The sequence below is a fragment of the Carya illinoinensis genome, chromosome 14 (assembly GCF_018687715.1).
Source record: "Carya illinoinensis cultivar Pawnee chromosome 14, C.illinoinensisPawnee_v1, whole genome shotgun sequence".
NCBI lineage: Eukaryota > Viridiplantae > Streptophyta > Magnoliopsida > Fagales > Juglandaceae > Carya > Carya illinoinensis.
The window spans coordinates 28,921,982-28,938,127 of record NC_056765.1 but is presented as its reverse complement, the minus strand read 5'-3'; the positions used below and the strand labels follow the sequence as shown (position 1 = coordinate 28,938,127).

The following is a 16,146-nucleotide window of genomic DNA, read 5'->3' as shown; positions in this document are numbered from 1 at the left end:
TTACTTTTTGTCCATTGCAGTTGATAGTGGGATAGTGGGAAAATATCATAGTCAGGCCTTCAAATCTTACAAATGATTAGTCTTTAGCTTCTGTCAGGTTGTGTCATAAGCTAACTTCCCCTATTCCCCCCACATCTGCCCATTTTATGATTGATTCTATTTTTATCATTTTTATGCAGTGACTACTATGATTTTACCACAATGATCTCTCAAATAAATGCTAAAGAGAATAATGAAGGCAAAAACAAAAAATATCATTGAACATGAACCATGCATAGTAAAAATTATATGTACAAATGAAACGAAAAAATGTAACAATAAATAATTCAACTTACTGCAAGCCTCCAGCAATGCAGTGCAGCAGGATGCTGGAACTGGAGACGAGGGTAGTTCCCTAAGAACAAGCTGCAGGTCCAACACTTGTGATGAATTTTAACCGAACGTATTAAATTTATCTGTAAGGAAGACTATATATGACAACAATTACCTTAATGCAGTCCCCAACAACATGAGCATCCTCATCAGGAACAAATTCAGTCTTGCCTTAAAAGCATAAGGAAATTAAAGGAATGGCCTCAGTTTGAAAGGAATGCGTACAACCAAGTGGAACAGGCTCAACAATAATTGACACTCCAGTTAAGCCAGAAAGACATCTATAATGTTTTCATACTCCAGTGAGAACAATAAACCATTTGGAGAAGTAGAACAGATACCTTGTTCATACTCTTGTATTCTACGGTCCACCTCCTCAACATCTGCAGATTGTCGTAAAATCCCTTCAACATTGATTCCTGTTGTGGAAAAAAAACAAGGTCAATAACAAGAAGGCAAAGATGGACTCCCAATTAAATGAATTTTATCAGGAGGCAAAGTTTATCAGAATAAATGAATTTTATCGCAATAGCATAGGGGTGTAACCTGAATACACGAAGTATAGAGGAAAAACACCTGGCTTAGGGGAAAAAGAAGCAATAATACATGAAATTTACAGAAGTAGGAAAGTGTAGATTGTGATGGGCTGTTAGTTATCTAGAATCACCCAGTTGACATTAATCTCAATCACCAAGGTTTCAGTTTCTATGTACTTTTTTTTTAACAAGTAGAGGCAGTTTTAGGAAAACTAAATTGAGTCATGGTTCCCAGCATCAACCATTTTACTTTGCCTGTTCTTTTTAACACCAAATCATGAACATGCAACCAGATCTGCACACCGACAATACAACCAAAAACAACATAAATTCGGATAAGTTTTTATCTTACCTATTAAAAAAAATAATTTTTTATCTTAGAGAAAAGAAGTAAATGGAAAAAGGAATGTTACTTTTCACACCAAACAAGTTATCAGTCACAGGTTGATGTGGTGGATTTTAAGTGGTTTCTTATGTCAATTACTTCAATAGAAAACCACTTAAATTGTACCGTATTTGTAACAACCCAGGGAAAACGCTAGCTACATCTTTGCTATAACCTGAAAGGCTAGTCAATTTGTCACTTCCCTAGAATCACTTATAAAGCCTAGTTTCACAAAGTAGTCAATATGGAAAGTTAACACCCATTACATGTACAACCTATCCATTCTATGTGGGTGATCTATACACCCAATGTGGGATTTGGATCTTACAACAGTGACTGTGTAACTTATTCAGGGTGAAGAGTAGCATTTCTCAAATGGAAAAGTAATGATAAACCATCAGACCTAGCTACCACTAACATAGGAAGAACCAACAGCTGAAATCTAAGCAAATAAAGATCAAGTAAACTAGGAAGATAATCTCCAATAATTGCATGAAATTATGGAAAATAGATTAACCTAAACATCACCAAAAAAGAAAAGTCTATAACATGGCAAAGCCCAATTTATTATATACTAAAACCTGGAAGCTAGATTGTCAAAATACCCCAACACAGAACAAGAACCAAGAGAACTAGAAAGATGTTTCAACTCCTCTAAAAACCTTCCAACTTACGCTACAAAATGAATCTATAACATGTGTGCTTGAGGTTTATTTTAGCAGAGTCAAGCCATTCTTGAAATAACTAATTTCCCAGCTTTTGACATCTTCTGCAATGCTCCTTAGAGGGCCTGCCAGATCTGCTCCGCACATTGAACAGAAGAAAACAACTATAGGAGTACAAAGTTTCTATTAGATTTGCTTTGAAGCAGCTTCAAAGTTGAAAGTGAACCTGGACAAATCAGAGACGGTGCCTATTGAAGGCGTGCAGCAATTAAGACAGTTGGCTAATATTCTGGGGTGTAAGATTGCCACACTCCCTATGACTTATCTTGGCCTCCTGTTGGGGGCCCCCACGAGAGCAGCTTCTATATGGGATACAGTGATTGAGAAAGTAGAGCGTCAATTAGCAGGGTGGAAAAGAATGTACCTATCAAAAGGTGGTAGGATTACCCTGATAAAGCGTTCATTATCTAATCTACCAACCTATTTTTTGTCAATGTTTCCTATTCCAGCAAGTGTGGCACTTCATATCGAAAAATTACAAAGGGATTTTTTGTGGGGTGGAATAGGCGAGGAGTTCAAATTTCACCTAGTCAGGTGGGAGAAGGTTTGTAGGCCTATTTTGAATGGTGATTTGGGCATTAGAAATTTGAACATCTTTAATTGGGCGCTACTTGGTAAGTGGTTGTGGCGATATCATAAAGAACCGGAAGCTCATTGGAAGATGGTGATTGAGAGTAAGTATGGGGGATTATGGGGTGGATGGTGTTCTAATGAAGTAAGAGGGGTGTATGGAGTGGGGTTGTGGAAATATATCAGATGAGGATGGGAGGTCTTTTCTCGCTACACCAGGTTTAGTTTAGGAGAGGGTGCCAGGATCAAATTTGGTGCGACACTTGGTGTGCTAGTGATGCACTTAAGGATCTATTTCCGACACTTTTCAGGGCTGCAAGTGCCAAAGACGTTTCAGTGGTAGAAATCATGCTGATGGTGGGAGAACAAATCCAATGGAACATCAATTTTAGCAAGGCGGCCCAAGATTGGGAAATGGACAGTTTTGAAGCCTTTTTTAGCCTTTTGTACTCAACCAAACCAAGTAACCAGCATGGTGATTTATTGTGGTGGATACCTACAGATAAAGGCATATTTTCGATTAGCTCTTTTTATAAGTCTCTAACACATGAGCCTTCTATTCTGTTTCCATGGAGGCTTTGGAAACACAAGGCGCCTCTCAAAGCAGCATTTTTTTTGTGGAACGCCTCCTTGGGTAAGATACTCACAACGCATAATTTGAAAAAAATGAAGGGTGATCATTGTAGATTGGTGTTGCATGTGTAAAAAGGGGGGCGAATCTATGGATCATCTCCTACTACACTGTGAGGTAGCTCGAGGGTTATGGAATGAGGATTTTTCGTAGACTAGACTTGGATTGAGTTATGCCTGAGATAGTAGTGGCGGTCCTAGCTAGCTAGACAGATTTAAGAGGCAACAACTAGATCAAGGCTATATGAAAGATGATTCCTATTTGCATCATGTGGTGTGTGTGGCAGGAGCGCAACGAAAGAACGAACGTTCAAGGACAAAGAGAGATCGATGGAAGAGCTGAAAGCTTTCTTTTTTAGAACCCTTTGTACTTGGGCTATTGCCGTTAATTTGAAGGGCCAAGCTTTTCATGATTTCCTTGCTTCTATTGCTCCTACATAGCTAAGACATTCTTTGTACTGAACTTGGCTTTTGCCTATTCTTTTATTAATATACTTTCTTACTTATCAAAAAAAAAAATGTTTCTATTAGATTTTATTTGATAATAAATTATCGAAAACATTAATTAATTTTATATGAATTCAAGATTATGGTTTAGAGCCTAAATCAAATTCAAAACTCATATTAAGTTCCTAAGTCAACAAAATATATATGACAGGAAAAATAACAAGCCAATCAATCCCATTGCCAATCCTAAAGGAGGTGTTAGCTAATAAAGCATGAATTGTAAGAGGAAATTCCAATCCAAAATCAACACCACTAGAAGAGAAAATGGGTGAACAATCCTATTAGAAAATCCAGATCTCTATATCTATTGGCAGTAAAAATTGGGATGTAAAGGACTCCTTTTTTCAATTCTTAGAAAGAATTTTAAAGATCCAAAAGTTATAGGAGCTATGAAATATGAGTAATGCTAGGTACAAGCTCCAAATAGACAAGCCCTGCACAGGCCCTTTGTAAAAAAGTGGGTCCCATAAAAAAAGAAAAGGTTTTTTTACACTTTTTCATAGTGGGGTCCACTTTTTTACAAAGTGACTGCACAAGGCTCATTTATTTGGGGCTTATACAAATCATTACTCAATAAATATACCCATTATGGTGTCATATGCAAGGAATGTTTCTCGGCTATATAACTTGAGAAAGGGAAGAGCAAAGGAATGGTTATGTAAATATAAATAAATGAGGACCACAGAGCGACGGGGGAAAACAACATAAAAGGGGAAAAAACACCACAGATTAAGAGAAGTTGGAAAAAACAAAAAAAACCAACCGGATTTTGATATCAGCACTTACCATACTTCTCAAGAAAACAAAGAGCTTTCTCAAGAAAGGATGGACCACCATCAATATCTTCTAGTGCAAGCAAAATTGGTCTGCCAACAACCAAGGATTTAACAGGACGCTTATCCCTCCCTAGATGATAAACAGAAAATCTTGTGATACTAGAGTATATGTATAACCAAGTGAATATAAATATATATATTAGGCATGTATGTGTCAGATGCGTATAAAAATACTTATTAAAATATGTGTATAAGAAGGCTGCATCAAAACACAAACTAGCAGATGAACTGATATTTCAATGAAAATCATTAACCAAAATGTTAGAGAACAAATAAAGTACATACATTGATGTAAAGATCCATCAACTGAATCATTTGTGTCATTCCGAAAAATCCGATTGTATTCTATAACAGGGTTAGCACTTGGGGCTTGTGCAAGGGCATGTTCTAGGGCTGTCTTCCACTGGCACAAATCCTCAGATGTCTCAGCCTGGAAATAGGAGAAAACACACATTTGAGGGGAAAAAAATGTGCATAAATACAAACAATTTATAGGAAAATGAGAAGCAGTGATGCAGATTTCTGTCACTCTGGAAGAAATTAATAGTGGTAATACACTTGTAAACGAAGCACCTTTAGGGTGAATGCTCGGCCGTCACATCCATCTGGAAACAAAATGGTCAATAGTTTTTTATCTTCTCTAACTACAACACTGCAAGATAAACAGTTACAGCTATAAGCCAGACGGTTAAGAAGATTACTCCAAGGAAATTGAAGTGATGATGCATACCTCCCAGTATTGTTTAAGTCAATGCCTCCCAAAGTCAGGTTTACTTCACCACCTCTTTGTGAAAGTACACTCTACATGACAATAATTTTTTTTTAAAACCCAAATGCATTTGTTTTATGTAAATTATAAGCCAAAAATTCTTAACATGGTCAAGCTGATCAAGGTACTACTTATTTGCTAATATTTTACTAAGGAAGTTGGAAATACCATATAACTAAACACGACTGTAACACCAAACAAATCGTCTCATTCCACATTACATGTCCCAAGATAGAAAGATTAAACAAATTTTTAATAACGTTCACAGTTACAGTTTGATGAGGATTACAAGTACAGGGAACTACGGAAGGATGAAAATTTTTTTTGATAAGTCAATTTTATTAAGAGCTCAGGGGGGCACAACGAAAGGAAAGTGCCGGGGGGAATAAATTTCAAAGGAAATCAGAGACATTAATATAATAACATTAGTATAGATCGCATTAATATAGAATAGCATTTAAAAAGGGCATGTATGACAAATGGGCATGGAGCTTTTCGTTTCTTCACGACCACATGAGAGAAAAGCAGAGGAAGATCTCCTCACTGTTCATCTTACTCTTTTGTCCTCCGCCTTCTTTTCATGTGAAATTGTGAAGATCCATAAAGCAGTAAGACTAGCCCATACTCTATGATTCTTATAATCAATAGGTTAAAGCATGTTTCCAAGTTTCTGCGCAAACCAAGTAGGAAAATTAGCTTACTAATGCTTTGCACGGTGCCTCCCAATAATCACTATTTTAAAACCTAGTTATCATGTGAGAAATCCATACTTGAAAAGACAACGAGCGCATCTAAGTACAGATTGTACCTCCAATGTGACACATAGGACAAGGATTGAAGGGATTCCCCATATCATAAAGGAAAACCAAATATGATTGCTGAGGAAAAAAAATTGAAACACTAAACGGAAGCATAGATTCAACTCAACAGACAGAATATCAGTGATTGTTGGGATGTAGTTTGATATCATGATTTAAAAGCTGCAGAGGTATCCTTTGCAGGAAATTGAAAATGAGTTTCCGCATCATTTGAAAATTAAGAGGATTTGTAACCTTAGATGAGAAAATCTAGGTTTGAGCCTCCTAATCGAATAAATAAGCCTGAAACGGTGATTTGCAGCAAAGACAGGAACAAAAAGAGAAAACAAAGGAAAGTAAAAATGTTGACCAGTGTTTCTTTCTAGTAGATGCATTTTAGAATCTAGTGGAGAGGTAACATTCTGAAAGGGGCTTCTGCAAGCAGCTGGCATAGAGTATGAGAGCTAAAATAAAGTACTGCTGCAAGGGGAAAGTGATGGAGAAAGACCATTCAATCTTTTATCACCACAACTAATTTGCAAGAGACAATCCCCATCAATACTTTTATTTATAGGTAAAATAAGATTTTATTAATAGAAGTAAATAGGCGTAGCCACGTAGCCCAAGTACACAGAAGGCATACACAAAGAACACACCATTACAAGTTAGGGACTAGAAATGAATACAATGGTCTCCATCAATACTTACAAGTAACCTGCACATCAGAGATACTTGCAAGACTGGGATTTTGACCATGTTTGCAATATTAAGCAGCAACCATTAGAAACTGGATTTGATCCTATACGACCAAACTTTTTTTTTTTTCCTTAATATTAAGACAAGAGGATCCTCTTTCCCCTTTTCTGTTTTGTCATTGTAATGGATGCACTTAGTCGCATCTTGAGTGCTGCTGTCGATGGAGGTCTTCTTGCTGGTTTTTCTGTGAGAGGTGTTAATATTTCTCGTCTTCTCTTTGCTGATGATACTTTACTTTTTTGTGAGCTGAACAGTGGTCATATTCAATATTTGAGGGCCCTTTTGCTTTGTTTTTTTTTTCTGATAAATAAACAAATTATATTGATCAAAGGATGGCAAAGCCAGCATTACAACTCTAATGCCCTAACTAGGTAGGCACATTAGAGGCAAGAAAATCACGAAGGGCCATGCCATTAAAATCCATAGCAATAGCCCAACTACAAAGAGTTCTAAAAAATAAAAGTTTAAGCTCCTCCAACAATCTTTCCTGGTCTTCGAAAGTCCACTCATTGCGCTCTTGCCACACACACCACATAATGCATAGAGGGATCATCTTCCAAATAGTTTTAATTGGTTGCCTGCCTCTTATGTTTGACCAGCTAGCCAAAGCCGCCTCCACATTTTTTGGCATAACCCAAGCCATATCTAGTCGCGCGAATACCTCATTCCAGAGAGCCCTTGCTATATCACAATGCAAAAGGAGATGATCTAACAACTCTCCCCCTCTTCTGCACATGCAACACTAGTCTACAATAATGATCCTCCTTTTCCTCAAGTTGTTTGTGGTAAGTATATTTCCCAGGGAGGCAGTCCATACAAAGAAAGAAACTTTGGGGGGTCTACCATAGAACATCCTCTTGCTACAAGTTTGGTCTTATGGAATATATGAGGCTGTAGAAATTTGCGAAGCTACTTAATTCTCAATCCTATGCCGCCCTACTAAAATTAATATTCCAAAGAATTCCCCCCCCCCCCCCCCCGATAACTCCATAACTTCTGCCACTGAGACATCCTTGGCACTCGCCATCTAGAAAAGAAAAAGATACAAGTCTTTTAAAGCCCTCTTACCGCACCAAACATCTCTCCAGAATTTGATCCTAGATCCCGCACCCAAACGAAGCTTGACATGACAATTAAAAACCCCCCACCCTCTTCTTATATGTTTCCATAACCCCACTCCATAAGCCCCCCTTACTTCTCTAGTACACCAATCCCCCCATAAACCACCATATTTCTTCTCAATCACCAAATTTCATAGAACATCTTGTTCCCTAGCAAATCTCCACAGCCATTTGCCTAATAACGCTCGATTGAAAACCCTTAGATTTCTAACCCCCAAACCTCCCACAGAAATAAGACGACAAACCTACTCCCACTTAACCAAGTCAAACTTGAACTCCTCCCCCAAACCCCCCCACAAGTAATCACATTGGAGCTTCTCAATACGGGTCGCCACATTTGCTGGTATTGGGAAGAGAGATAAGAAATAAGTAGGTAGGTTATAAAGTGCACTCTTTATCAAAGTAATCCTTCCACCTTTCGACAAATACATTCTCTTCCACCCCGCTAATCTCCGCTCTATTTTTCCGATCACTGTATCCCAGACGAAGGGCGCCCTCAAGGCACTCCCTAAAGGAAGTCCCAAGTAAGTCATAGGAAAAGAGGTTATCTTGCACCCCATCATTCTCGCTAACTGGCAGATGTTAGAAACTTCCCCAATTGGCACCAATTCTCATTTCTCCAAATTCACCTTCAAACCAGAAACTGCCTCGAAGCAAAAGAGTGGGGCCTTCAAAACTTGCATCTGATTTTGCTTGGCTTCACACATAATAAGTGTATCATCTGCAAACAGTAAATGAGAAATATTAATAATACCCCTATCCGGGGTTCCGATCGGAAATCCGTTTAGGAAGCCATTTTCAACCATAGCCAAGAGTATCCTGCTTAGAGCCTCCATAACTATAACAAACAATAAAGGTGACAACAAGTCCCCTTGTCGCAATCCACGTGAACTCAGGAAAAAAAAAAAAAAAAACCCACTGAAATTCAATTTATCAACACGGAGAACTTTGCCGTAGATATGCACCAATAGATCCACGCCCTCCATCGCTCCACAAATCCACACCTCCTGAGCAAGTGAAGAAGGAAATCCCAGTTAACATGGTCATATGTCTTTTCTATGTCTAGTTTACACATGATCCCTGAGTTTCCGGCTTTCAGTCTACTATCGAGGCATTCATTGGCAATTAGCACCGCATCCAATATCTGTCTACCTTTTACAAAGGCATTTTGAGGTTTCGTAAAAAGCTTCCCCATCACCTCACTCAATCTATTTCACAAGTACTTTCGAAATTATCTTATACACCCCATTCACTAGACTAATAGGCGGAAACTCCTTTAACTCCATAGCCCCCACCTTCTTGAGTATCAAAGCAAGGAAAGTAGTATTTAGACAGTTTTCAAATTTTCCAGCCAAGAAAAACTCCTGAAAAACCTTCATTAGGTCCTCCTTTAGCACTTCACAACAATCTTGAAAAAAACCCATAGAGAATCCATCCGGCCTTGGGGCCTTATCCCTAGCCATTTTCCTCACTACTTCATAAACCTCTAGCTCCTCAAAATCCCTTTCCAAATGAGAGGCATTGCTTGACCCAATGGTATCAAATTCCATCCCATTAAGTGGAGGCCGCCAACCCACCTGCTCTGCTAGTAGGTTCTCATAGAAGTCAACTACATGGTTGCGGATTACCTGCTCATCACTACACTCCACACTGTCAACTATCAGCTTCTCAATGTTATCATTTCTCCTCTGAGAATTTGCAATTCTATAGAAGAAACTCGTGCTTCGATCTCCTTCCCGCAACCACAAAGCCCTGGACTTTTGACGCCAAGACATCTCTTCTAGTAATATCAACCTCTCAACCTCTACGACCAACTCAGACCTCCTATCTTGTTCTTCCTGAGTAAGTGGTTGTACCTCTTGAAGCCTCTCGATCTCCTGAAGTTCCAGCAACTTTAATTTCCTGTTTTCCCCTACATTGCCAAAAGACTCCAAGTTCCACACTTTTAGGTCTCTTTTTAGAGTTTTCAATTTACTTGCAAAAATAAAACTAGGAGTACCTTGGAACTAATAAGAAGACCACCACTGTTTGACCCTCTCCACAAACCCTTCCGATTTTAACCACGTATTCTCAAATTTAAATGATCGACAACCATTATGAACTCCTCCGCAATACAATCCAGTCTAGACCAAGACTGATTATTAGACCAAGTAGCAGTACCCCAGGCAAGTGGCAGATCCACCAAGTTCAAGTCAAAGATACACTCCGAGAACTCCTCCATAACTGGTCTCAGTCTTCTACTACCCGAAACTTCACTTGGGAATCTTACAACATTAAAGTCTCCCCCTATACACCAAGGGAGTCCCCACCAGTAATGGACCCCAACCAGTTCTTCCCACAACAATTTTCTATCCGTGTCTAAATTGGGACCATAAACACCTGCAAAAGCCCATAAAAAGTTATCGGAGACACTTAAACGAGCATGTTACCATGTATTGCCCGATAAAATCCTCCACTTTCTCCACCACCCGCCAATCCCACATCACCACAACCCCTCCCGATGCCCCGTTAGAGGCCAAGAATGACCAATCCACATGACTTCCACTCCATAAACTCTGCACAATTCTCCTATCAATCATTTTCAGTTTCATCTCTTGCAGACATACAATATCCGCCTTCCACTCTCATAGTAGGTTTCTAATCCGTAAACGCTTATTAGTCTCGTTAAACCCACGGACATTCCACGACACAATCTTAGGCTTCATTGAGGAATAGTCAGCCCCTTCCCTTTCACCCTACCCCTGCTGGCACTGCCCTCCTTATTCATCGACAAATTCAATCTTTTGAGTTCCCAATGCTTTTTTGATTCACCTTTAGTTTTTTGTTTATGTCCCACTTCAATTGCTATGAACAGAGCCATGAATTGTTCCTCATAGCCATCACACTCAATCCCCACAAATTTTTGGATCTCTCTCACCTTATGAAAAACCTAATCTGAAACATCTGGTTGAATCGGTAAGTAGAAGTTCAACGGGACAGGTTCCTCCACCCTACTGATATGAAATCCAAGAGATTTTCCTTCTGATGAAATATCATCCAACCCCAGCTGTCCACAGACATCAGGGAAACTCAGATATTCAATATCATCATCCACCGAGTGCATTAGATCCTCAAAGCCCTCCCCCTCTTCATCCACCACCTCAAGATTGAGATATGGATTTGTAGCAGCTTCCATCGGACCCAAACACATAGCTTCTAGGCTTATCTCTAACTGCATCGAAGAATAACCTTCCTGACTCAACATAGAGCCCAAAGCCTGCTTCAGAAGCATGACCTATTCACTAGGAGCCGATTTTTTTGGAGCTGTGTTTGGATCAGATGGAAGCTATGTGTTTGTGTGTTCCAATGGTTCTTTCCATTGGAATGTCAATTTTTTTAGAGCAGCTCATGATTGTGAACTTGGGATATTTGTTGAATTTTTCGATCCTCATATGCTATGTCATTCGGTAATAGGTTTTCAATGCACTCCTAGTACAAGGCTCTCTTGGAATTCTCTAGTGATCATTGTTTTCCTTGGAAGGCTATTTGGAAGTGTAAGGTCCCTCCTAAGATTGCTTTTTTTGTATGGACTGCTTCTCTTGGGAGATTGCTCACCACTGATAATTTGAGAAAACATGGTCTCATCATTATGGATTGGTGTTTCTTGTGTAAGAAAAATGGGGATCCATGGATCATCATCTGTTACATTGTGAGGTGGCTCGGTTCTAATGGAATGAGATCTTTAACCAGATTGGTGTGGCATGGGTTATGCCTGGAAGAGTTATGGATATTCATAGGTGCTGGAAAGGTATTAGGGGAAATGCTCAATTGTCATTGTGTGGAAAATGATTCCCCTTTGCATTATGTGGTGTTTGTGGATGGAGAGAAATAAGAGGTGTTTTGAAGACCAGGAGTTTTCCTTGGATGAGCTGAAGAAATTCTTTTACAATACTTTATTTCTTTGGGCTTCAGGAATTAGTTGTAATGAGGACAGTTTTCATGATTTGTTTGTATCCCTCGCTAGTGCTTAGTGGAACTTAGGCATTTTCTATGTATACTTCCTATGTACTTGGGCTATGCCTATTCCTATCAATAAAGTATTATTTTTTACTTACCAAAAAAAAAAATCCTGTATGGAAAACTGAAGATTCCTAAGCAGGATTTGAGTCCAGGTAGCCCCTCAAGCACATCTTCTTCTGTCTAGTAGACAGCATTATATAAGGTTGTTTTTTTATTTTATTTTTTTTTGTTTTGAAGAATAGGATTTATGATGCTTATTAAAAATGGCAGGCATGCACTCAACCAAATAGCTTTGGGCACAAGCTGCATTTGAAACTTGATGTGTTCCCAGTATTGTGCAATTCAGCAAGTGTGGCATTTTGCTACATAGCATTCTCCAATAGTTTTTTCTTATAAGCAAGCATTCTATAATGCATCCTCAGTAATAAAAAAGAGCACACAATCCACCAAACACCAACATTGTAGAACAATGAAAAACAAATAAAACTAAAAATGGGCAAAGTAAATAACCATACTAACATCCCCAAAAACAAAAGAAAGAAGAAACGATTTGTACTAACAGGATCATTTTTGAAGAAAACTAAAGAGATACGTGTGAGTATAAACCACCGCTTCTTCCAAGACTTCCAGCCTATTCCTGCAGAAGTCCAACAGAAAGTAAAATAAGCAATATTTAAAGAATTCCTCCACCAAAGGAATCAACAAGAGGAATCCAATAATGTAAAAATCATTCCACACAAAGGGCAATCATTACATCAACCATTTTATAAGAAGAAGGATCCAAGGGACATATGTGATTGCTTAAGGATAATTCATAGTCAAAAAGAAACCCAACAATAGTTGAAGGATTAAACACTGTTTGTAAACAATTACCCCCCAAAAGATTGTGGTATTAGTAAACTGGCCAATGAATGTCCCTAACCCAAGGCAATGACAAGTGCAAAGCTAATTCATACAGACAGACAACAGCATAAAAAAAATTTTTTTTTTTAAGTAAACAAATTTTATTAATCAATGAATAGGCATAGCCAAGTACATTACAAAAGTATGCCCTAACTATGTAGGCGCAATAGAGACAAGAAAATCATGTAGATCCAAGCCATTAAAGTCAATAGAAATGTCCCAAGTACATAAGTTCTAATAAATAAAGCTTTTCGTTCCTCCAACTATCTCTCCTTGTCTTCAAACATCCGATCATTGTGCTCCTGCCACAAACACCACATGATGCATATAGGGACCATCTTCCACATAGCTTTAATCTGTTGAATGCCTCTTAGATTTGTCCAACGGGCCAGAACTGCCACTACTATCTCGGGCATAACCCAAGTCTAGTCTACTAAATACCTCATTCCATAACACTCTAGCTGTCTCACAATATAGTCGGAGATGGACCATAGACTCGCCCCTGTTCCTATACATGCAACACCAATCTGCGATGATTACCCTATGTTTCCTCAAGTTGTCGGTTGTGAGGATCTTACCCAAGGAAGCTGTCCACATGAAGAATGCAGATTTGGAGGTGCCTTATGTCTCCAAAGCTTTCTCCATGGAAACTGAATATTGGGCTCTTGTGTGAGAGACTTATAAAAAGAGAAAACCAAGAATGAACATTTACCTGCGGGTATCCACCACAACATATCTTCTTGCTGGTTACTCGATTTTATGGAGTACAGAAGGCTGAAAAAGTCTTCAAAGCTACTCATTTCCCAATCTTGTGCCGCCCAACTAAAATTGATATTCCACTGGATGTGCTCCTCCCAATATCACCATGACTTCAGCCACTAAAACATCTTTGGCTCTTGCAACCCATAAAAGTGAAGGAAATAAATCATTTAGAGCACTATTGCCACACCAAATATCACTCCAAACTTCAATCCTAGAACCCTCACCCAAAAGAAATCTTGTGTGTCGACTAAAGACCCCCCATCCTCTTCTCATGTGTTTCCACAAACCCACTCCATAAGTCCCTCTCACTTCTTTAGTACACCATCCCCCCATAAGCCTCCATATTTGCTCTCAATCACCAACTTCCATATGGCTTTTGATTCCTTATTGTATCTTCACAGCCATTTTCCAAGTAACGCCCTATTAAATATTCTCATATTTCTGACACTCAAACCACCATTGGAGATAGGACTGCCTACCTTCTCCCAATTGAATCGGTGGAATTTGAACTCCTCACCCACTCCACTCCACAAGAACTCATGTTAAAGTTTCTCAATTATGAACGTCACCCTTGCTGGGATAGGGAATAGAGACAAAAAGTAAGTTGGTAAATTAGATAATGTAATCTTGATCAAGGTAATCCTACCACCTTTCGACAGGTACATTCTCTTCCATCCTGCCAATCTCCACTCTACTTTCTCAATCACTGTGTCCCATAATGAAGAGACTCTCGAGGCAGCCACCAATGGGAGTCCAAGGTAAGTCATAGGAAGAGAGGCAATCTTACACCCCAGAGTGCTAGCCAACTGCCAGAGTGCTCGAACCTGGTTATGATCTGCCTAACAAAAGATAAGTGTATCATCTGCAAATAACAAATGAAAAATATTAATAATTCCCCTATCCAGGGTTCCAATTGAGAAGCCAGCCACGAAACCATTATTAACCAATGCCGAGGTCATTTTGCTTAGTGCCTCCATCACAATAACAAAAAGTAATAGAGACAACAGGTCTCCTTGTCTTAAACCTCGTGTGCTATTAAAAAAGTCAACTGGACTTTTGTTTATCAAAACTGAGAATTTCACCGTTGATATGTACCACCGGATCCACGACCGCCACCTCTCCCCAAAACCACACCTCCCAAGAAGGTAAAGAAGAAAATCCTAGTACAAAAGCATTTTGTGAGGCATTTGGGGTTTTGCAATTATCTTCCCCAATACCTCACCTAAACGATTCGCAAGCACCTTAAAAATTATCTTGTATACCCCATTTACTAAACTAATGGACCGAAATTCCTTAATCTCCACGGCCCCAACCTTCTTCGGTATCAATGCAAGAAAAGTAACGTTAAAGCTTTTCTCAAATTTTCCAGCCAAGAAAAGCTCCTGAAATACCCTCATAAGATCATCATTTAACACATCCTAGCATGTTTGAAAGAAACCCATAGAAAAACCGTCAAGAGTCAAGACCCAGTGCCTTGTCTTTAACCATTCTCCACACCACTTTGTAAACCTCTGTCTCCTCAAAAGGCCTCTCCAACCAACAAACATCATACAACCCAATGGAGTCAAAACCAAGCCCATCAAGCGTAGGCCACCATCCCACCTGCTCGATAAGTGACTGCTCAAAGAAATCAACTGCATGATTATGAATTACCTGCTCTTCCCTACAATCAACACCATCAATTTCAGCATCTCAATGTTGTTGGTTCTCCTATGAGAGTTAGCTATTCTGTGGAAGAACTCCGTGCTTCAATCTCCTTCCTTTAACCATAATGCTCTTGATTTTTTACGCCAAGAAGTCTCTTCTAATAAAATAATCCTATCAAGATCTACTACCAACGCTATCTCCTGAGCTAATTCTTCCTGTGTGAGAGTCTGGTCCTCTTGTATCCTCTCTAACTCCTGGATCTCCATCACCTTGCTTTTCCTGCATTCCCCTATATCGCCAAAAGACTACATGTTCCAAAGCTTTAAATCTTTTTTTTAGAGCTTTCAGTTTACCCGCAAAGCTGGGGGTGCCCTATATCTAATATGAGCACCACCACTGTCTGACCCTGTCCACAAAGCCTTCAAATTTCAACCACATATTTTTCAAATTTGAAGTACCGATGCCTTCTTTGGAGACCACCACAATCCAGCATGATAGGCCAATGATCCAAGCAAAGACGAGGCATTCTCTTTTGCCATACATTCGGAAAATGACTTTCTCATTCTGGTGATATTAAGAATCTATCCAGTTAAGACCACGTCTAATTATTAGACCACGTGAAAGAACCCCCCACTAGTGGCAAATCCACTAAGTTCAAATCAAAGATGTACTCTGAGAATTCTGCCATTGTTGGCTGCACTCTTCTATTTCCAAAACATTCACTTGGAAATCTTATGACATTAAAATCCCCACCAATGCACCAAAGGTCCCACTAGCTATGTACTCCAGCTAATTCTTCCTACGATAGTCTTATGTTGTTGTCTAAGTTTG

General features: G+C 39.1%; 1 protein-coding gene across 4 annotated transcripts in view; it reads right to left on the bottom strand.

Annotated features, from left to right (window-relative positions):
- Window positions 1–16,146, bottom strand: part of LOC122294292 (rho GTPase-activating protein 7-like) — a 77,429-nt gene that overhangs the window by 43,838 nt on the left and 17,445 nt on the right. For all 4 annotated transcript variants that reach the window (XM_043102906.1, XM_043102904.1, XM_043102905.1 and 1 more), the window contains exons 3-10: window positions 12,564–12,640; window positions 5,292–5,362; window positions 5,135–5,213; window positions 4,847–4,991; window positions 4,512–4,631; window positions 714–791; window positions 488–543; window positions 336–405 (exon numbers count right to left, since the gene is read on the bottom strand). In XM_043102906.1, the coding sequence (XP_042958840.1) occupies window positions 336–405; window positions 488–543; window positions 714–791; window positions 4,512–4,631; window positions 4,847–4,991; window positions 5,135–5,213; window positions 5,292–5,362; window positions 12,564–12,640 (696 nt within the window). The remainder of the gene's footprint in view (window positions 1–335; window positions 406–487; window positions 544–713; window positions 792–4,511; window positions 4,632–4,846; window positions 4,992–5,134; window positions 5,214–5,291; window positions 5,363–12,563; window positions 12,641–16,146) is intronic.